Genomic DNA, 22254 nt, shown 5'->3' with positions numbered 1-22254 from the left:
TTAGAAGCAGTAACTCACCTTGTAGGTTGGTTGTAAGGATTATATGAGTTAAAACTCGTAAATCGATTAAACGAGTGCCTGACATATCGTAAGCAGGCTGTAAATGTTGCACGGATTAGTTAAAATGAATAAATGATCATAGCTGTAGTGGATGCTGTTCTAAGTCACCCAGATCCCTCCCCGATTGAGACGCTCATTCTTCCAGCTGTGGAGAGTGTTGGCTGCTGCCACTCACAGCCGAGTCTCTGGGTATTGCCTTTGGTGGAAGGAGGGACCTTGTCCAAGGTTATCAGTCACCCTCTTCCAGGGCAGCCTGGACCCAGTGGCTGGCCTGCTTGGGAATGCAGTGGCTCCTGCCTCAATTTAGGACATCTCTACAGAGCCATCCCAGCTCCAGAGTCTCCTTGGGACAGGCTGAGGCCTCTGTCGTGACTACATCGCGGTTCAGCTTGCCCTCTGCCCACCTGCTTCCCTCGCTCTGCTGTCACGCTCCGCAATAAACTTCGACCTGGCAGATTTCACTCTGAGTCTGTTTCCAGGGAACCTGCCCTGGAAACAACAGGTAACCATCAGATGTGAACGGACCTTGATAACCATCTTAAAACACACACTTATTTTCCTTGCTTCTTTTTCCAGAAGCTCTGTGAGGCGTGGCCTCAGAGTTCTCCACGATCCCTCATCCCCACCTCTGCGTGGGTGCCATTTGTACACTCTAGACGTGGCTTGGTGAGCTCCCCCTGTTCCGAGGGTCCTGGCTGAACATTTGAACGTGCGTCGGTGGCTTCAGGGCCACTCTTCAGGTGGGAAGAGAAAGGTCTAACTGCTGAACGAACCACAAAACTTAAACCTGACTGAACTACAAAGGGCCCAGAGAGCCTCGCCCATTCAACCGTTCCACGTACAAATGGGGAGATTGAGGCCAGAGAGAGGAAGGCCTTGTTCGAGACCACACAGTGAGTGGATACCTCTCCTCCCTGCCCTTGGAGCAGAGGGTGCTATGGGGAGACAGCGGGGCAGTGTGGTCTTAGGAGCCAGACGTGTGGCAGTTGGTAACAGGATTATAGGGTCCAATAAATGCTTCCATAGCTTCCCCCAAGCAGAGGGGGGGTCAGCTGGATCCAGGAGTGGGTATCAGTGATGGCTTCCTGGAGGGGAACAGCGCGGGAGTGATTGGGAGTTAACCGCAAGGAACAGAACAAGAAGGGAGATTCAGGTGGAGAGTACAGAGCCGCAGAGGCCAAGGTGTGTGGGAGCGTGTGGTCCATGCCGGGATCTCAGGACATCCCGAAAAGGCAGAACAGGGGAGGACTGTGAGAGAGGAGTGGGAGGCCAGCCTAGACAGTCAGGTTTGGCAGGATGGAGGTTCTTAAGTGCTTTGAATGCTACAGTAAAGAATTGAGACTTTTCCCCCAGTGGTGAGATGGACCTTGAAGGAGAATGACCTGGGCAGAACCAGACAGGGGGCTTATCTCTCATGATCCCCACTGGCCCCTCACTGCCTGATCAAGTCTGTGCTTGGGCCATCGTTGTGGAATAAATGAGTGGACAGATGAAGGAATGGAAGGTGCTGGAGAAAGATGGCGGCAGTTCAGGGGGAGAGGGGTGGGAGCAGGGACAGCTGCTGATGGGGGAGGGTTTATCATTCAGAGCTGGGAGTGTGGGTCACCCTTCCCCACTCTAGAGAGGCCCACTGGCTCCAGCTTAGACGAGACTCTGACGTACTGGGGGTGCAGATGGGACCAGCTGAGAATATGTGCGTTGGCATCTCCAGCAGCAGAAGCCTGGTGGAAGGCCATCAAAGTCTTGATCGGTCTGATCTGATGGGGTCCTGGTCCTGCTCTTGGACAGACCACACCCTGACCCACTTCTCGGGCCCCAGCTCCTTGCAGCCACAGGCAGCGTCGGCAGCCCCCTTGGAACCATTCCCCCTCACAGCGGCCAAATGAAAATGTTTGTTGAAAACAACATGTGCATAATTAAAGCTTAATGAGTGCTTGTCTGTTTGGAATGTGCAATTAGATTTATAATCGGGGATGGGAGCAAGCTCCAAATGGCTTTAAATGGAGCTGAGAGAGAGGATAATTTTTGCCATAAATCTGCAGTAATGCAGACGGTGTGTAAGCTGCCACCAGTGGTAGAATCACAGGCCTGCCAGGCCATGCTGTGCCCTCTGAGAGACCCTGCCCGTCAGGATGTCTTGGCAGCTGCTGGGGGGCTCAGTATTGGTCTTTGAGGTGGATCTGCTCTGGGTTGGAGCTGGAGTTTCACCATGTCTTCCTGTCTCTGAGCTCTGTGATCTGAGGTGACAATGGGGAACTGAGGAATTGGTGCAAGTCCAGCTGCCCTGGTCCCCAGGTGTATTGGCTGGGCAAGGAAACCTGCATCATCACCATGTCACCTCTGGTCTGGGATGTGGCTCCACACTTTCTTCTGCTGTATCCCAGCACTTAGAACTTAACATTTGTTGAGTGAATGAATGCCTCTGTACCAGCTGCTTGCCTGAAACATCACTCTCCCTCTATGGGCCTCACTTTCCCCATATCTCTCGTGGAGAATTGGATTCAGCTATTGCTATGTCCAAGATTCTGAATCTGGAGCAGATAGTGGCTGGGACAGCATCTCTGCCAGCACTGTCCAATAGAAGTATAATGCAAACCATTTACATAATTTCAAATTCTTTAGTAGTTGCATTTTAAAAAGTAAAAAGAAACAGGTGAAGTTAATTTTAATAATATATTTTAGTTAACTCCATCTATCCAAAATGTTATCATTTCAGCATGTAATCAATATAAATATACCAATGATGCATTTTGTATTCTTTTGTTGCTGTTGTTCTAAGTCTTTGAGACGTGGTATGTGTTTAACATGTAAACACCTCTCAGTTTGGACCAGCCGTATTCCAAGTGCTCAGTGGCCACCACGCTGGACAGGCCAGGTCTAGAAGGAGGATGGTTAGAGCGAGCTGGGAAGGCCCTGCTTCCTTGTCTATAAAACGGGGGCAATGATTCCCACCTCTTGGAGGAGCCAGGTGCCTGGTAGCACTCTGCCACTGAAGTTGTATTGATCACTGTCTTTTTACATTACCTTCCAATATTTTTAATTGATAAAACATGTGGCGCCATCCAAGCCAGCTCTGGTCAGTGGTGGGGAAGCAGGTCCTGCAGTGGCTACAACACTGGGCTTGCTCACGAGGCCCCCAGCCCCTCTGGCAGACCATGCCCAAGGCATTATCTCTCCTTCCTGGTAGACAAGGCTCCTGGCCCAGAGTCACGAGGTTACCTGCTCTGGTTCACACAGCTTGGAAACAGTGGAGGTGGGAAGCCAGTGTGGTCTTTTGGGGGTCCAGCAGCCTGGACTGCAGACTCAGCTTGGGCACGTCTTGGCTGTGTGGCCTTGGGCAGATCCCCTAACCTCTCTGGGCCTCAGTCAGAGTTCTGGATTTCTTGGTGGGCAGAATAAGAATGTGTGTCACGTCTGGCAAAGCACTGATAAAGAGAAAAACTTGTTTTTGGAGAGAAATTGATATTTGACATTTAGGAACAAAGCGCGAATGTCATCATCATAGAAAAAATTAGCCCCTAGTTGGACTGTCTTACAAAGATTTTAATTTACAAATTTTATTTCAAATTACATATGGTGGGCGGAGGCATAAGGGGTTTTTCCCACACTTAGGACCTCACAGGTTTGCATGAAGCCCCACTCAGTTTCTTCATCTACAGAAGGGAGGCAATTATAGCAAGCTTCTAGGGTTGCTGTAAGGTTTAAATAGTAATATAAGTAATAGCTAACAATTTTGAGTACTTTCGCTGTACCAGGCAAAGTTCTAAGCACATAAATTAATTTATTTAATCCAAGTGATAGTCATGCCCATTTTCCGGATGAGGAAACTGAGACATAGTAACTTAGTTAAAAAGTTGCACAGCTTGAAAAGCAAGCAGAAGATTTAGACCCAGGCAGCTTGGCACCAGAGCCCCTGTTTGTAACCACTGTGCTGTCATCCTTCTTTGAGTGATGGTGGACCTGGAGTTAAGCATACGGGGTCTGGTCAGAGTTTGAGCCTGAGGCCCTGTCCCTGTCCTGCTCCCTCTGTGCAGCGCCTCTCTGCCCCTCCCCCATGATCTCCCTGGTGTGATGTGTATCTCTCTGTGAGACTTCCACATAAAACCGCACTCTCGGCAGGGCCCAGGGTGCAGCTGCCACGTTTGCTGCCTCTATACTTTTGAACTGTTTTATCTGTGCAGAACGAGTGTTCTCACGGCCCACTGTGGGGGCAGGCGGGAGCGGTGTAGGCTGCTTTGATTGTTTCCTCTTTAGATCTCCATGAGGCGTATCTCTTGGTGCCTGCAACTGGCCGGCCTGAGGACTGTGCATCTTTGGTCTTTGATCTGTGTCTCTGTGCAGAGGGGAGGGACAGCAGCTTCTACAGAACAATTGTTGCTTTGGTACCTGACATCAAGGGCAGATTCGGAACTGACTGGGTAGCTTTGGGCAAGCTCCCCAACCACCCTTAGCCTTGCCTTGCTCACGTCTACAATGGGGCTGGTCATGAAGCCTTGGGAATTCTGGGGCTTTCCAGTGAAATGGCCAGGCACAGCTCTGGGCTGAGGTCTGGAATAGAGTAGGTGTGCACTGGCCTGTGCTCACAGCAGCCTCAGATATCATGTTCCCTGCTCTTTGCCTGGCCAACTCCTATATGTTCTCCATCATGGGGCTTCCAAGTTATCCTTTTCAGGATACTTCTCTTGAAAGGCCCTTCTCCCTTCTTTCACTCCTCTGTGATAACTTTATCCTACCATTGTCACATTTGTCAAAGATGAGGCCATCATTTTATATCAGAAACAAGATGTTTAATTCATTGCTGTACTTTGCAAAGCTAGTCTGTCCAAATCAAGCAAGAGCTGAGTTTTGTAGGGTTTGGAGAAGCATGGAGTCCAGGGATGGGGGTACTTTCAGAAGCAGGAGGTTCTGGGAAAGGCTGAACCCCAGCTGTGGACACATAGCTATTGGAGCGAGGCTGTTATTGACCGCTTGACTTTCAGAGTCTGGGTGGGTACAAAACTGTCACTGACCAATTGAGATGAGCGTCAGACAAGGTTTGTGGTTACTTGTTCCTGTTGTGGGACTATGGCCAAAGAACGGCCTGTCTTCCTTTCTCAGATTTGGAGAATAGGAACGTTTTATTCGCCCAAGCTTCTCCAAAGGACTGGGGGCTCCTTGAGGAGCTGTGTCATTATCATTACAGCATGGCTGGTGTCTGTACAATGTCAGGCACATGGTAAACAATCACTAGATACCAGTCAACGAACAATGACAGTTGCCCCTTCTGTGACCTCAGAATCCGTTTGCTTTTACCTCTTTTCAGTGCCTTGTGACAAGGTTTATTTACGGTAAACCGCCGATGCTGGGAGTGTGGTACTCAGTACATTGTAGGTGCTTGGTGCCTGATATAAGGGCATTGACTGATTTCATTTTACCTCAGCATATTTAAATTAGGTTTTAGATCTAGGAGTGGGAATGAATGAGGGAAAGACATGAGAGGGACGGGGTCAGAGTGAAAGGGCTCACCTTGAATGGGAGGGAGACACTTCACCTATTTAGACTAAAGGAAAGGAGGTCAGGATGGGTGTGATATTAATAATGTGGAGGAGGGGAGAGAGTTGAGGGAGTATCTGATGGTCTCAGAGACATAGGAGATACAGTCCTCTGCAAGACTGAGGGGCACTGGGGCTGATGAGGGGATAATAGTTTAGCATATAATAATAAAACATAACATTTATTAAACACTTATCAAAAGTCATTACCATTATTAAGTATTATGTTACAGGTATTAACTCATATCTGATATCTGATAACAGATATCAAAAACCTTATGAGGCAGTAATAATTAACTGCCATCATTACCATTTTACAGGTGAGGAAACTAAGGCAAAGAGAAGTTAAATCCAAGGTCACACACAGCTAAGTAAGTGGTGGAACTTATACTCCTATTCAAGAATCAATGCTGTTGCCCAGTATATCACACTATACATGGAAGTTGAATTAAGTCCAAAGCTGGCTTGAGATGGGGGCTTTAAGATTGGGCCCAAGAATACGGATTTATAGAAGCAAGCAGGACTGTTAAGGTTGGAGTGCATAGCCAGAAAAAAAAAAAAGACCTAGGAAGAGTTGGATTTCAGTGGATTGAGAAAGGGAGGAGGAGGGTGCCCCAGGCTGATGATGGGGCAATGTGTGCAAAGGCAAGGCTGCTGGAGGTTCCTGCAGCCTTGAGGGATGCTGTGGGAGCTGAATCTCAGAGCTGGTTGTCATGGAGGGTCTTGGATGCCAGAGTCAATGATGTGGAGTCACTGCAGGGTTTTGATCTGAGCAGTGAAATGATTGCCGAAAGATTGCTAGTGATAGCCAGGGTGAAAGATGGGTTGGGTTAGAAGAAGCTGAGCAGAAAGCTTCTGCTGGTGATTGGATCAGGAGGATGTAGGATGGAAGGGGTCCAGAGTCACTCCAGAGGTACTGACAGTGTACTCTGTAGAGGTGACATCTCTCATGACGGCAGACCGCCAGAGAAAGAGCAGGCTTCTACAAGTGTCGTGAATTCAGCGTTGGGTGTGTTGAACTTGAGGTGCTCATGGACCAAATGGGGGAAATGTTCAGGGGAAATGGTGCATTGCAATCTGGAGGTAACTTGGCTGAAGGTGAGTGTTTGAAAGTCAGTGACATGTTGCAACCCTAAGAAGCCGTGGCATCATCCAACGAAAGTGTGAATTGAGGAGGAAATACCAGACCTATCTATCCACCCACCATTCAGCCCATTCCATTAGCGCAGGCATCCCACACACCCATTCCAGCCATCTGTGTATCTCATCCACCATCCTAATCATCTTCCCGTCACACCCGTCTCTTCATACTCACCCAGCCATCCCCTCTCATTCATCCATCTGCTTATCCCTCTCATCCCAGCCACCCACCTGCCCATCCATCCATTCATCCCACCTTCTAATTCCATCTGTCCAGCCATTGAGTCATCTCTTTGTCCACTGACCCATCTATCCCACTCATTCCCTAAACCACTCATCTCCCCACCCCCGCTTCCATCCATCATCCATCCATCCATCCACTCATCCGTCCATTGCACCCATACACCTACCCGCCATCCATCCACTCATCCATCCCAACTATTTACTTCTCTCTATTCACCAACAGCCACCTGTGACTTTTGAGCACTCAAAATGTGGTGAAGTCTAAACTGAGATGTACTGTAACGTAAAATACATACTGGATTTCAAAGACAGTATCAAAAAAAGACTGTAAACCATCTCATTTACAATTTTCCTATTGATCACATGTTGAAACCAATATTGTTAATATATTGGGTTAAATAAATATGTCTTTAAAATTAATTTCACCAGTTTATACTTTCTTTTTTAACTTTATTTATATTTTATTTATTTATTTTTAAATTTATTTTTAATTTTTAAAAAATTTTGGCCATACCACGCAGTGCGGCATGTGGGATCTTAGTTCCCCGACCAGGGATCAAACCTGCGCCCCCTGCATTGGAAATGCGGAGTCTTTGTTTTTGTTTTTTTTTAGTTTTTATTGGGGTATAATTGCTTTACAATGTTGTGTTAGTTTCTGCTGTACAGAAAAATGAATCAGCTGTATGTATACATATATCCCCTCTTTTTTGGATTTCTTTTCCATTTAGGTCACTGCAGAGAACTGAGTAGAGTTCCCTGTGCTTTACAGTAGGGTCTCATTAGTTATCTATTTTATACATAGTATCAGTAGTGTATATATGTCAATCCCCATCTCCCAGTTCATCCCACCCACCCCCCTTGGTATCCATACGTTTGTTCTCTACATCTGTGTCTCTATTTCTGCTTTGCCAATAAGATCATCTATACCATTTGTTTAGTTTCCACATATATGTGTTAATATACGATATATGTTTTTCTCTTTCTGACTTACTTCACTCTGTATGACAGTCTCTAGGTCCATCCACATCTCTACAAATGACCCAATTTCGTTCCTTTTTATGGCTGAGTAATATTCCAGGAAGCATGGAGACTTAAGAACTGGACGGCCAGGGAAGTCCCTGTTTTTGTTTTTGTTTTTTTTAACTGTGGCTACTAGAAAATTTTATATTACACATGTGGCTTGCTTTATATTTCTATGGGACTGTGCTGATTTGTACCATCCATCATCCATCCATCCATCCATCCCATCCTTCATTCCCTCCCTTCCTTCCATCCATTCATCTACCCAGTTAACACATTTGTCCATGCCACAGATGTTTAATTTCCACCTCCTGTGAATCAGTGGCTCTGTGGGTCATCAGAATAAGGAAACGGAGGCTTCGAGCAGTTACGGAGCTTGCCCAAGGGGCACAGGTGGAACTAGCATCATCCGACTTGCTAAAATCAGGGCGTCTCACCTTTCACCTTGGCTGCCTATTTGCTAAGTTTGCTTAAAGATAGAAAAGGGATCTATCCTTTTCTTTGTGCATGTGTGTGTGGGGGGGGCAGTGGCTGTTGGTCTAGAGGACCAGCTGCCCCTCTCGCCAAGGGGACCACACGTTGTGGGGAGAGACAGACCCTTCAGAAGCCTCTCCTTGGTGGCCGTCATGAAAGGGTTATCCCCACACATTCGCTATTTGCAAAAATGTGGATTCTTTCAGATTCCCAAACTCATTTCCATGACAAAACTCTTGGGAAGAGAAGATGAAGGGCTGGCTTTCGCAGAACAATCTTCCAGCTGTAATGACGACTGAAGATGGCGCTGGGAAAAGGAATTATAATTAGAATATGAAATGGGGAAAATTAATCTATTCCAGTCAGTGGTAAGAGATGTTCTCCTGGCATTTCATGGAAATTCTTAGGCCGTTGTTCCCCACCCTCCTGAAACACACACACACTTTTTTTTTTTCACATTTTAAAGCGTGTGGAAGGTTGTGTGGTGTGAAAAAAGATTTTTGACTGAGGGACTGAGAAACTGAAATACGCACAGAATTTAAGTTCTTCGTTGTCTTTGTGTGTCTCTGCGTGCGCGGGTCATATGTGTTTGTGTGCACGTTTCTCTGAGTTATATACGTATTCAATTGCAGATGGGTGGGGTACTTACTCTCATCTGGGCATCCCCTCCCTTCCGTGTGTGCAGGCTCTGGCGGTTGCGTACCAGCCCCGTCAAGGGTCTGTGCCGTGTACACTGACGCTTGTGCTCTGGACGTCTTTGTCTGCAATGGTTGGTGCTACCCATGCGTGTGGTGTGTGTGTGTAACTGAGTGCTGTCTTGAACACTCTGTTGTGTGTGCCGTGGGCCCCCGCCAGTCTGTGATGCATATGTTGTCACCATGCTTGGGCACACTGTGTGTCGTATACCTTTGTGTGCTGCTCATTCAGCGTCACCGCTGTGCAGTGGGTGTCCATGTGGGCGTTTTCAGTCTGTTTGGAGCACGTGGAGGAGAAGGTGGCTCTTCAGTGTCTAGGCTTTGTGACTTCTCCCCTTGGCACGCAGGTTCTTTCCTCCAGAAAGCCCCCCTCCCCAAGAGGAAGGCTGAGGGGGTAAGTCTCAGGCCTTAGGGCCCTGGGGGCCAAGCCAGGGGAAGCCTGGGAGGTTGCGGAGGCCCCTTCCCTCCTTCCTTCCCCCTACAAGGGCTCGGAGGTGGTGGAAGACTGGACAGAGGTGGGCAGAGAAGAGACACCACCCACCCAACCACCACCTCGGGGCCTCTGTTCATAGCCGCTCAGTAGCCGAGTCCTGTGCTCCAGGACACCATGTGAAGCGCCCAGGGGCGACCTGATGGAGGCTGACCCAGGCCCCGCCTTGGGAACCTCTGCCAACTTCTCAGATTTTCCTTGAAGCAGGAAGCAAGCTTCGCTCTGGCATGTGGCTGCTCTTTCTTGTTTGAATAAACAAGTGAATGCAGAAGCCCGCTTGAGGGGGCTCTGATGACCTCATGGGGACCTGCTGCTCAACCTCTGCACTACCCCCGGCACACACGCCTCAAAATCCAGGGTCTCTGTCCCTCCCCAGCGCCATTCCGCACCGCTCACTGCGGGGAGTTCCTCCCTCTGCAAAGCACGACCACGTACACATGGAACACCTAGTATGTGCCAGGCCCCGGCAAATGATTGGCTATGTGTGTGTGTGGGTGTGGGGGAGTTGCAGCCAGTCCGTGATCCCTGCCGCCAAGGAGTTTACAGCCTCGTGGGAGAGGCCAAGCCCAGGAAGCAAACAGACCGCTCTGCAGTGCAGTGTCTCCCTAACTGCCTGATCTTGGGCAACTGTTTATCCTCTTGACCTGTTTCCTTGGTTTGAAACACTGGTTGTTGTGAGGGTTAAATGAGCTCTTTTATGGAAAGCATTTTGCTCGGTGCCAGGCATATTCATTCATTCACCAAGTATTTGTTCATTGCCTGCTGTGTGTGTCAGGGGAGAGAGCGGACCAGGGTGGCTTCGTTCTAGCCAGCATTTAATAAATGGGATATTACACAGCGTTTGGGGGATATCTTTCCCCTCTGCTCCTTTATTACACGTCCCTGTACTTTTAATCTATACCATACTGTTTGATGACTATTGCTTTATAAAATGTTCCAAATACCTGGTTAAATTTCATCCCCCTCCACTTCCCATCATTCTTTCTTTTAGAACATACATATAAATTACGTGTGATTTTTCAAAAGGTCTTACTTTTATCGAAGAATATGTAGCCATGGTGACACATCTGATAAGTACCCAGGAGCTTTTGTTGAGAGCACTCTACCCTGCCTAAGTCGTAGTCCCGTTCCTGATGCCAGTCTGTGTCAGGTGTTGTGGGATTTGGAGATGACCAGGACACAGTTCCAGCCTCCATGCTGCTCCCACTCTGGGGCAGAAGACAGATGTGGAGACAATCTATGTTGTTAGAGGGACAGCCAAAGGAGGTGAAAGCATGGCAGGCCTCTTGGAGGAGGTGTTTCTGATCAGAGCCTTGAAGCCTGAGCTCCGGGGATACAGTGTGGTAGATGGAGCCTTGCATTTGGGGTCATGCCCAGACTCTAGGCATGGCATGGCCTTTTCTTTTGCAAATCCAGCAGTCACCAAAGGACTCTGCCCATCCTTGTGTTGGGAAGGCACTTGGGTATAAACCCTAATCCCACTACCCTGATGGAAAGATTGGCCTGGTAAAAGACAATGTGAGTGATGTAGTGGCTGTTTCATTCACTCATTCATTCAACAAGCATTTATTGAGTATCTGCTCTGTGTCAAGCACTATTCTAGGTATTTGGGAGGCATCAGTGTCCAGACAGACTAAGACCCCGACCTCAAGTCCCCTCCATTTTCGTAGGGGAAATCCAACTGTAAGCAATGAACGTGGTAAATAAGTAAATTATGTAGAAAGCTAGAAGGTCAAGGGACTGTGGAACGATGAACAGGGGCAAGCAGGGCAAGGGAGTCGGGGGTAGTGGGCTTCAGAGCCCACCGAGGTAGGAGGCTGGCATCTGAGCCGGTTGTTAGGAAAACCTCTTAGAGCGAAGAGGGTCTGGATGAACTGATGATTGCAGGATTGTGGACTTTTCCAACCTCCACGAGGGCTGCTTGGTGATGCCCATCCAAATTACAGACGCACACACGGTTGGATGCCGTGAGTATACAGACTAATCCTACAGGTAGACTCACACCCATGCAAAATGATGGATGTACAAAAATATTCCCGGGAGCAATGCGGAAATAGCAAAAGCCTGGAAACAACTCAATTGCCCACGTGCTTAGCTAGTTAAATATATATGTTACAGGCATACTGTGGCATACTAGGTACCAGCAAACAAAATTATGTCCTGATATAAAACACTTTCCAGGATGTGTTGCTAGGAGAAAAATAAGGTGCGAAATGATGTGTATAGTATGCTGTCATTTATGTGAAAGCAATGACTCTAATGTATGTATAGGGACTGTCTCTGAAAGGATGTATAGGAAGCTGGTAGATGCAGCTGTTGTCTCTGGAGAGGGGCGGTGAATGCCTGGGAGGTGGGGGGAGGCGACTTTTCACTCTGTTGCTTTTTGTACTTTGGGAATTTTGAACCATATGAATATAACCTAATAAAAGGTTTTTTTTTCAATTACAGTAAACTGGCCAGCTGCTGTTGGTGCCCCCCCTTCCCCAGATCCCTTTACTGTCCAGCACAGCCTACTCCCATCTGCTGTGAGCACTGGCTAAAAATGGCTCACAGCTGGCACAATTCTCTGGAGAACTGTCCTTGGCCAAATGGGGGCCACCCTTCTCAGGTTATGACTCCTTCTGTCCCTTAAGGGCAGCCCACAGCCAATGACTGATGTACATGGGCTACAAAATTGCAGCCTCTTGCTTCATGCTGGGACTAACTCTGTGGTACCATCCATGCCCCAGAGCTTGTGGTGGGATCAGGCTACAGCGACTCTCCAGCTGGGACCACATCCTTGCTTAGCTCCTTCCCCTGTCCTATCCTGATCCCTCCCTCCCTTACAGGTTATTTCTAAAGAGCACTTCTCAAAGATCACATGCATTTGAACCCTTGTCTCAGGCTCTGCTTCTAGACAACCCGATGCAAGACACTTGTCTCAAGAGAAGGGAACTGGAATTGAGCCAAGTGCTTTGCACGTTTCAGTGCAGCATCCCCTGGAGAGAGGACTACTGTCGTTATCCCCATTTGACAGATGTGGCACCTCAGAAGTTCAGACACCAGCTCAAGATCACACATCAGGGAAAAGGGGAGCCAGTGGCCCCAGAGCCCCTGCTTCTCCCGCTACACCTGCTCCCTCTTGCAGACAAATCTTCCCAACTCCAGCCTTGGCAGCTGCTCAGAACACAGAGTGTAGTTCCTGTACATGGTTTTTACGACAGTCCTCACTGCCTAGGGGTTAAAGGTGAGGGGGCAGAGCCACTTGGGCTGGTAAGACCCGGAGGATGGGTCGGGGGCAGGCTGTCCTGATCCCAAGGCTCTGGAGACCTTGACCTCCCTCCAGCTTGTGGAATTCCAGCTCTAGCTGAGAGCCTGATGTCATTTTGGCCAGGAGAAATATTTACATACTTCCAGAGATGGGGAGCTCAGTATCTGACAAGGCAACCTGACACATCTATGGACAAGGTATAAAGGGCAGAAAGGTTTTCCTCTCTGCATTCTAAGTGTGATGAACCCAAGCCATCAGAGGTCACAGAATAAGGACTGCTCCTTCTACCCTAGAGGGAGTCTTACTGAAATGGGTACTGGGCATCTTGGGCTCAGTCTTTGTTTCTCCAGGCTCCAGAGTCTTTTCTCCTCAGTGCTTTTAGTCCCCTGACCTCCTCTGGCTTCTCCTGGGCCCTTCTTGAGAACATTTTCATCAGAGCTGCCTCTCTTTCTCTGTTCCAGTTTGATGGTGAGAGTGCCTACGTGGGGATGAGTGACGGAAACCCAGAGCTCCTATCAACCAGCCAGGTGGGTGCCCCGTCCTCCCTGTCTAGCCTTGGGCTGGCTGGAGCCAAGCTGCTCCCGGGGTGGGATGGGAGGGGTGCAGAGCAGGAAGCTCAGCCCACGATTGTCCTCTCTTAGAATGATCAAGAATATCAGCTGAGTCTCCCTCAACTGGGCAGTCAAACTGGGACTGTAGTGTTTTCTGTACATCAACTACCTGGCTCCTGTTGGCTTACAATGGGCATCACTGAAAACTTGATAAAACTCGAAATGTGTTGTCTGCACTCTCCATGCACAGAGGGGACGTTTTCAGCAGCAACGAATAGAGATGTCACATGCTCTCTGGTGCTGCCTGCCTCTTGTCACCACACAGCACCCATGGGGGCAGATGTTGGTGTGGAGGTGCTCACACCCACGTATCAGCATTTGGGGCTCTCCTGCCCACCTGGAGTTGTCTAATCCCGCTGGGGAGGGTTGTGGACATGGTGAAAAGGGAGGAGAGCAGAGGCTTTCTGTGCAGCTTTTGTTGGTGGTGAAGGGGGCTGAGTCATCCCTGGGCAAGACTGTCCCCAGCTCCAGCCCAGCCCCTTGGGAGCCCCAGATGCCAGTTGGACAGATTTGCCACTGAGAGCCTGGGCTCTGGAAATTAGGGTTTCTCTCAGCTGGGAGCATCCTTGCTAGAGACTCAGATGCCAGAGAGGGTCCTCACTATAGCCTGGGACCCCATGGAGGGTCCCGCAAACATCCTGGAAGATGCTTCCCTAAAGCAGTGGTGCCTGCTGGGAGGCAGCAGCTCAGGGTGCTGGATGGAGGGCAGAGGGGTTTCATAGCTGCTGAGAAACTTGGGGAGCTGGAGGACAAGCCTGTCCCTGGAGCTGCTGTCCCCCGCCTCTGGCTACGTAGTCGTGGAGGTCATGGCAGTCCCAGTTGGGTGGCTGGGACCACATTTTCCAGCTGGGGAAACAGAAGCCTATTAATTCACAAACATTTATGTGCCCTACTCTGTGAGAGGTACTGTGGGGGACACAGATGAGAGAGACATGGGCTTGTGGCCCTTAGGGAACACTGCCGGTGAGGGAAGATACTGTTGTCATCCCAGCGTGGTGTGGAAGCTCCTCTGTTACAGGGCGCTGCAGCCCCCTCCTCTGCCACTGCAGGGGTGTGCCTGTGGACCCGCCAGGCCATACCCCTTCTATGGCCTGTGACCATGTGAGCACCAGGGGGGCTGCTGAAAAGCTGCCTGTATGTTGCTCTGACTTGTGCCGAGCTGCAAGAACTGGTGAGCCAGACTCCAGTCCTGGAAATGCTCATTTTGGAAGAGATCGCAGAAGTCACTGAATTGTCCATAATCCACTTGGAAATGTGATTGTCTCAAAAGACCAGAGTTTACTCCTGAACACCTTATCCGAGCCCTTTCACAATGTTTCAACTGCATTTTGCTAACATCCTGAGCCCTGGCTCTCAGAACTGTGCTATGCTGGAGTCGGCACTGGCTCAGTCCCTAGTGGAGAGGGTTGGTACTGTGCTTCCACCAAGAAGGGCAAGTGGGACTCAGTGGGGCTCCGCGTCTGCTCTAGGCTTGGGCAGAGGGGGGCACAGTCCTTTGCAGGGTAGCTGGAGAACAAATAAATGTCCCCCCGCCAAGTTGCTAACAGTAGCTTCAACTGTTCACCCAACACTCGACAGTTTGCCCTTTTCTCAGTGGTTATTTCAACTGACCTTCACGACCACTTTGAGACGTACCATGAAGAAGTAAGACAGTATCGTTAACCCCATTTCATAGATGAGGCAACTGAGGCTCAAGGATGTTGACTGACTCAGCCAGGGAGCAGTACAGATGGAATTTGAACCTGCAGGGCTGGGACTCAAAGCTCCACACACCTTGCTGTGTCTGTGGAGAGCTCCGTTCCCACCTCAAGGCTGCCACCAACTTGCTTCAGCCTAAATGTCACTTCCTTAGAGAGCTCTTGGTGACCCCCAAATCCAAATTAGGTCCCTTCTCTGTAATTCTGTCTCATGGTACCATGTCCTTTTAGTTCACAGCGTTTGTCACTGTGGTTGTCTGCTTTTTTGTGGGATGACTTGAATAACATCTGGTTTCTACCCTAGACTGTGGCCTCCCTGAGAGCAGGATCTGGTCTCTCTTATTCACTGTTGTGCCCCCCTGTTGGGCCATAATGCCTGGCACAAAGGAGGCACTCAGGAAATACTTATGTAATGAATGCATTTCCTTAACAGTGTAACGAGGTGGTTGGACTCCCTAAGGGTCCTTCCAAGTCTCTTGTGCTGTCACTCAGAGAGTCTCCCTAACTTAGAACTTTATAGAGAAGATATCAGGATTCTCTGAGTCCACGTGGTGGCACAAGCCAACCTTGATGTGAGCAGACTTAGAAATTACAATCTAGACTTATTATAGTGTATCAGTTAGCTTTTGCTGCATAACATACACCCCCAAAAATTAGTGGCTTAAAACATAAATATTTATCTAGTTCATGATTCCATGGCTTGGCAATTTGGTTGAGTTCAGCTGGGTGGCTCTTCTGGTCATGGCTAGGATCATTTAAGTGGCAGCAGTCAGCAGCCAGGTAGGCTGTGGGCTGATTGGTATGGAGGATTCCGTTCTATGCCAGATGGTCTCTTGTGCTCCAGCAGGCTAGCCTGAATTTGTTCACGTGGTGGGAAAAGGGCTCCCAGAGCAGCAAGAGCCAAAGCTGCAAGACCTCTTGAGGTCTAGGCTTCCAACTGGCATATGACTACTTCTAACATATTCTAGAATGTGGTCAAAACAAGTCAAAGGGCCAGTCTAGAGTCAGGGTATGGGGAAGTAGACTCTGTTGATGGGAGGCGCTGCAAAGCAGTGTGGTCTTTTAACAAACTATCACATATGGAAAGCATGTGCCACGTAGTTCACGCTGATTTTGCTGAAGAGTAAGACTCCTCTGGGACCTGCAGCTCCCGTGGCTTGGTGGGGCTCCACTGGCCTCTAGCTTTTTTTTTTAATTATTGAAGTATAGTTGATTTACAACGTTGTGTTAGTTTCAGGTATACAGCAAAGTGATTCAGTTATTTTATATATATAAATATATGTATATATATTCTTTTTCAGATTCTTTTCCATTATAGGTTATTACTAGCTATTGAATATAGTTCCTTGTGCTATACAGTAGGTCCTTGTTGTTTATCTATATTATATATAGTAGTGTGTAATCCCAAACTCCTAATTTATCCCTCCTTCCCTTTTCCCCTTTGGTAACCATAAGTTTGTTTTCTATGTCTGTGAGTCTGTTTCTGTTTTGTGAATAAGTTCCTTTGTATCCTTTTTTTAGATTCCATATATAAGTCATATCATATGATATTTGTCTTTCTCTGTCTGGCTTACTTCACTTAGTATGATAATCTCTAGGTCCATCCATGTTGCTGCAAATGGCAATATTTCATTTGTTTTTTATGGCTGAGTAGTATTCCATTGTGTATATTTACCACATCTTCTTTATCCATTCACCTGTAGATGGACAAGGCCTCTAGTTCTTAATGGCAAAAGTTCTGTATCTTTCCTTCCAGTCTCTTCCCTGGAATGCTTGCTTGAACCCACACATGCACATTTGTACATGAATACTCAGTCCTGGTGTGTGGCCTCATCAGCTGTAGGAATTGTATTGTCCCAATTATTGAAGAATTGACATACACATGTGGGCAAATGAAGGTCTCATAGCTGATAGAGGATTCAGAGGATAAACACTCTAAATGGCAGGAAATGCATTTTATAAATACAGTTAAATACAAGCTTCATCTATTCACCACATGTTTATTGGGCACCTACTATGTGCCAAGCTCTATATGTAAGCAGGAAGCCATTTCTGGAAGATGTTTGCTTCCAGAAAGTGCAATTTTGTCATGTTAAAAACCTGTTCTTTAATTTAACCTTCTCCTGAAACACCATCTTCTTTATCTCTGCAGCTGAGACAGAGGTTCCTACAGGATATGTATTAGCCAACTGTGTCCCCTTGTAAAAACTTTCAAACTAGTTCTCATGGACTTGAAGTTTCTTTTGCAAATGCTTGCTTCATTGTTTGCTTTTTGCAAGTCTCTCCAAAATTCCTGAATAGCTGCCTTAGTTTTCATATATTATCACTTTTCCTACCTCCCTGGACCTTGAGTTTCTTTTGTACCAGACTTTTCTGGGTGGTCTGAGCCCGAGATGCAGTTGTCAGGCATGGTTTCTGGCCTATCAGCAACTTCTAGGGGTGGAGGGCCCGGTAGAGCTCAGCTCTTTCCCCTCCTGAGAGGATTCCCCATTCAGGAGTTACAGAGATTGATATTTCCTGGTTAAGTGATCCAGAAAGAGCCTCCCTCTTCCTGGGATGAGGGCGAAGAGGAAAGGAACTAGGCTTGGGTCTTAGCAGTCTTGGATTCAAATTCCAGCTTTTCTACATCCCAGCCAGATGCCCTTGTGTAAGTTATGTCAGCTTTCTGTCAAATGGGAGGAGTAATGATTGCCTCCTAAGGTGTTCTGAGAAGTAAACGAGGAGTGCGATGTGGATTCTGTTGGTACCTCCCCTGCAGATTCCCTTCATCAGCTCAGGACAGCCATTATCCAGCTGTTGTGAGTATTGGCTGTTACCTATTCACAGCTGACCCTTCCTTAGAGAATTTTCTGCCAAATGGGAACCATGAACCAGGAAGGGGAATGGGAGATGGTCTAGAAGGCCCCACCCCTTGTCTCAAGGTGGACCAACTGGGCCACTCCCCATGGAGTTCCAGCCAATTCTAGCTGAGACCACATCCTTACTCAGCTCCATCACATGCCTTCTCCTGCTTCCCTCCCTCCCCTTTGCTAAAGTCACTTCTCAATAAGTTACTCTCATGGGAATCCCCGTCTCAGCTCTACTTCAAGAGAATCTAACCTAAGATAGTGTGTAAAGTACCAGCGTTCAAAAAAACTACCTATGTCTTCTTTTTATTGTTTTTATTACCATAAATAATGCTTTGGTCACACGAGACGAACCTCTGGTCACTTCTTGTACTCATTTACAGTTTTGCGCCTCTGTGTGTGGTGTTTCCTCTGATGGGAATCCCCTGGCCATTTTTACCCAACAAATGCCTATTTGTTCTTTCATGGCCACTGCAAATGTCACCTCCTCATTACAGCCTTCCTAGTTGTGGGTAGAGTTTTCCACTCTCATGGCTGTAAATACCACTTCTTTTTTTTTTTTAATTGAAGTATAATTGATTTACAGTGTTGTGTTAGTTTCTGGTGTACAGAAAAATGAGTCAGCTATATATATATAGACACACACGCACATGTATATACACACACATATATATTTTTTCATATTCTTTTCCATTATGGTTTATTACAGGATATTGAATATAGTTCCCTGTGCTATACAGTAGGTCTTTGTTGTTTATCTATTTTATATATAGTAGTTTGTGTCTGCTAATCCCAAACTCCTAATTTTTCCCTCCCCCACCCCGTTCCCCTTTGGTAACCATGTCTGTGAGTTTGTTTCTGTTTTGTAAATAAGTTCATTTGTATCATATTTTAGATTCCATGTATAAGTGATATCATATGGTATTTGTCTTTCTCTTTCTGACTTACTTAGTATGATAATCTCTAGGTCCATCCATGTTGGTGCAAATGGCATTATTTCATTCTTTTTTATGGCTGAGTAATATATATATATATATGTATGCCACATCTTCTTTATCCATTCATCTGTCGATGGACATTTAGGTTGCTTCCATGTCTTGGCTATTGTAAATAGTGCTGCTATGAACACTGGGGTGCATGTATCTTTTTGAATTAGAGTTTTCTCTGGATATGTGCCCAGGACTGGGATTGCTGAATCACATGGCAACTCTGTCTTTAGTTTTTTTAAGGAACCTCCATACTGTTTTCCATAGTGGCTGCACCAATTTATATTCCCACCAACAGTGTAAGAGGGTCCCCTTTTCTCCATACTCCCTTCAGCATTTATTGTTTGTAGGCTTTTTAATGATAGCCATTCTGACCAGTGTGAGGTGATACCTCACTGTGGTTTTGATTTGCATTTCTCTAATAATTAGAGATATTTAACATCTTTTCATGTGCCTGTTGGCCATCTATAAATACCACTTCTGCTAAATATTTCACACTTTGTTTTAAGAATTATTGGAAGAGGGGCTTCCCTGGTGGCGCAGTGGTTAAGAATCTGCCTGCCAATGCAGGGGACACGGGTTTGAGCCCTGCTCCGGGAAGATCCCACATGCTGCGGAGCAACTAAGCCCGTGCACCACAACTACTGAGCTTGCGCTCTAGAGCCTGTGAGCCACAACTACTGAGCCCATGTGCCACAACTGCTGAGCCTGCGCTCTAGAGCCCATGCTCCACAACAAGTAAAGCCACCGCAGTGAGAAGCCTGTGCACCGCAACGAAGAGTAGCCCCCGCTCTCCACAACTAGAGAAAGCCCGTGCACAGCAACGAAGACCCAATGCAGCCAAAAATAAATAAATAAAATAAATTTTAAAAATAAAAAAAAAAGAATTATTGAAAGAGCTTGTGTGTGTGTGTGTGTGTGTGTGTGTGTTAGAGAGAGAAAACTGGCATATGACTACTTCCAGCATATTTTATTAGTCAAAGCAAGTTACTGGGCTTTGTTAGTGAGAGACAGAGAGAGACTGAGATTGAATGATGTGATCAGATTTGCAGTTTTAAAAGCTCTCAGTGGCAAGAGTGGATACAGGAAGACCAAATGGGAGGGTGTGGTAATAGTCCAAGTGAAGGATGATATATTGTCCTAGATTGTGTAGAGGCAAAGAGGAGATGGGAAGAAGTGGATGGATCTGAGATGTGTTTTGGAAATAAAGCTGGAAGATCTTGATGATGATGGATGCAGAGGGAGAGAGAAATAGGGGAGTAAAGGATGACTCCCAGGCTTCCATGATGCGTCTGTTTCCCAGCATGATGGTACAGCTTTCTAAGCTGGGGATGGTCTGGAGAGGTGCAGGTTTGATGAGGCCAGACTTGGACATGTTCCATTTGAGATGTTCATCCAAGTAAAGATGTCTGAGTAGCTAGATGGTTGTATAAGTCTAGAGCTCACTGGGGAACCAAACTTGGAAGTCCTCAGCTTATGGTATTAAAACCTTGAGAGGATGAAATTTACGGAGAGAGAGGAGGGTGAGAAGAGTAGGGGACCAATGACTCTTAAATGTTGAGCTCTAACATTTGAAGGCAAAGTAGAGGAGAAGACAACTGTGAGATAGGTTGAGAAGCAGTGGCTGGAGAAGTAGGAGGAGAACATGGAGTCTTAGAAGCCAAGGGCAGTGTTGCAAGAAGGAAGGAGGGGATCTGGGGGAAAATGATGTTGGATCCAGCTACTTCCCTATCAAAGGATAAACTTTAAATAAATCAAAGATTTAAATGTACTCAAGGAAACCGTAAAGGCACCAGAAAAAAAAAAAATCTTTAAGGTATGCTTTACAGCTTCAGAGTGGGAAAAGCATTTCCACGACTCAGAGTCTTAAAAGAGAAGTCATAAAAATTGACCATAAATTAAAATACAAAACAACTTTGGTATGTTCGGAACACCATAAGTAAAGTCAAAGACAAATGAAAAATTGGGCAAGAATGTTTTCAACTTATGGTATACTGAAAGGACTGATTTCCCTCATATATAAAGAGTTCCTAGAAATCAATTCAAAACCCTGGTAGAAAAATGGGCAGGAGATATGAACTAATAGTTTACTGAGAAAGAAATATAAATGGTTCTTAAATATATGACAAAATGCTAAAAATAGTTCATAAGAGAGGCAAAACTACCATTTTTCACCTATTAGATTGGCAAGAATCCAAAGGTTTGATAACGCACTGTGCTGGAGCCCCTGAGGGGAAAGAGGCACTTTTATACATCACTGAAAGGAGAGTAAATTGGTATAACCCTTATGAAAGGATAATTGGCAGCATCTATCAAAATTACAAACGCATTACCCTTTAACCCAGTAATTCCCTTTTTGGAAATATATCCTACAGATATATCTGCATACATGAGAAATGACATATTCAAGATTATTCATTTTGTTACTGTTTATGGTGGCAAAAAATTGGAAAAAGAAACCCAAATGTGCAGTAATATGGGACTAGTTACAGAAATTATGTACATATATCAAATGGAATACTGTGTGGCTGGAAGTGATAGAGTTCTTTCGATACATTATTTCCTGAAAAAAGCAAGATGATGAACAGTAAGTACAGTACGTTACCATTTATGCCAAAAGGATAGTAAGAATGTATGTTTCTGTGTGCGTGTATAACTCTGGAAGGATATATGGAGACTAGTAAAAGTGACATTGTACATCGTGTGTGTGTGTGTGTGTGTGTGTGTGTTATGGTTACTGGGGAGGCAGACAAGGGTAGCAAAAAGACTTTTCACTGACCTTTTCAGGGGTTTTCAACCATGAGGATTTAGTATCACTTCAAAAAATTAAATAAAATTTAAACAAGAAGAAGCAGAAGGGCCATGCTTCTGAGGGGTTGGTTGGAATAGGAACTGAGATACGTCCAATAGCTTTAGCAAAGAGAAAGTCATCCTGGACCTCAGAAAAAGCAGTTCTGATGTGTAGGGGATGTCCTGCAGGTCCCAGGGTGGATGGAGGAGGGAGTGTGAGGTGAGGACGTAAATGGCAAGTCTAGACAATGTCTGAGAAGTCTAGCTGGGGAAGACAAGAGCAAGGGCCATAGCTCAATGAGATGAGGACTCCTTGGAAGGATTTTTTAAAGATGATAGAGTCTTTAGAATTAATCTTGATGGAAGGCATCCAGAAGAGAGGGTGATGCTCAGGGCTCAGGACAGGGAAGAGTTAATTGGT

The 22254-nt window shown here is 46.6% G+C and overlaps 1 protein-coding gene across 7 annotated transcripts in view; it reads left to right on the top strand.

Annotated features, from left to right (window-relative positions):
* The window catches only part of TOX2 (TOX high mobility group box family member 2), a 271638-nt gene that overhangs the window by 175677 nt on the left and 73707 nt on the right, over positions 1-22254 (top strand). For all 7 annotated transcript variants that reach the window (XM_082430207.1, XM_082430210.1, XM_082430208.1 and 4 more), the window contains one exon: positions 13365-13430. In XM_082430207.1, the coding sequence (XP_082286333.1) occupies positions 13365-13430 (66 nt within the window). The remainder of the gene's footprint in view (positions 1-13364; positions 13431-22254) is intronic.

The sequence above is a fragment of the Balaenoptera physalus genome, assembly GCF_965194825.1.
Source record: "Balaenoptera physalus genome assembly, chromosome: 16".
Lineage (NCBI taxonomy): Eukaryota > Metazoa > Chordata > Mammalia > Artiodactyla > Balaenopteridae > Balaenoptera > Balaenoptera physalus.
Note: the sequence above shows the minus strand (reverse complement) of the source record. Positions and strands in the feature narration are given on the sequence as shown.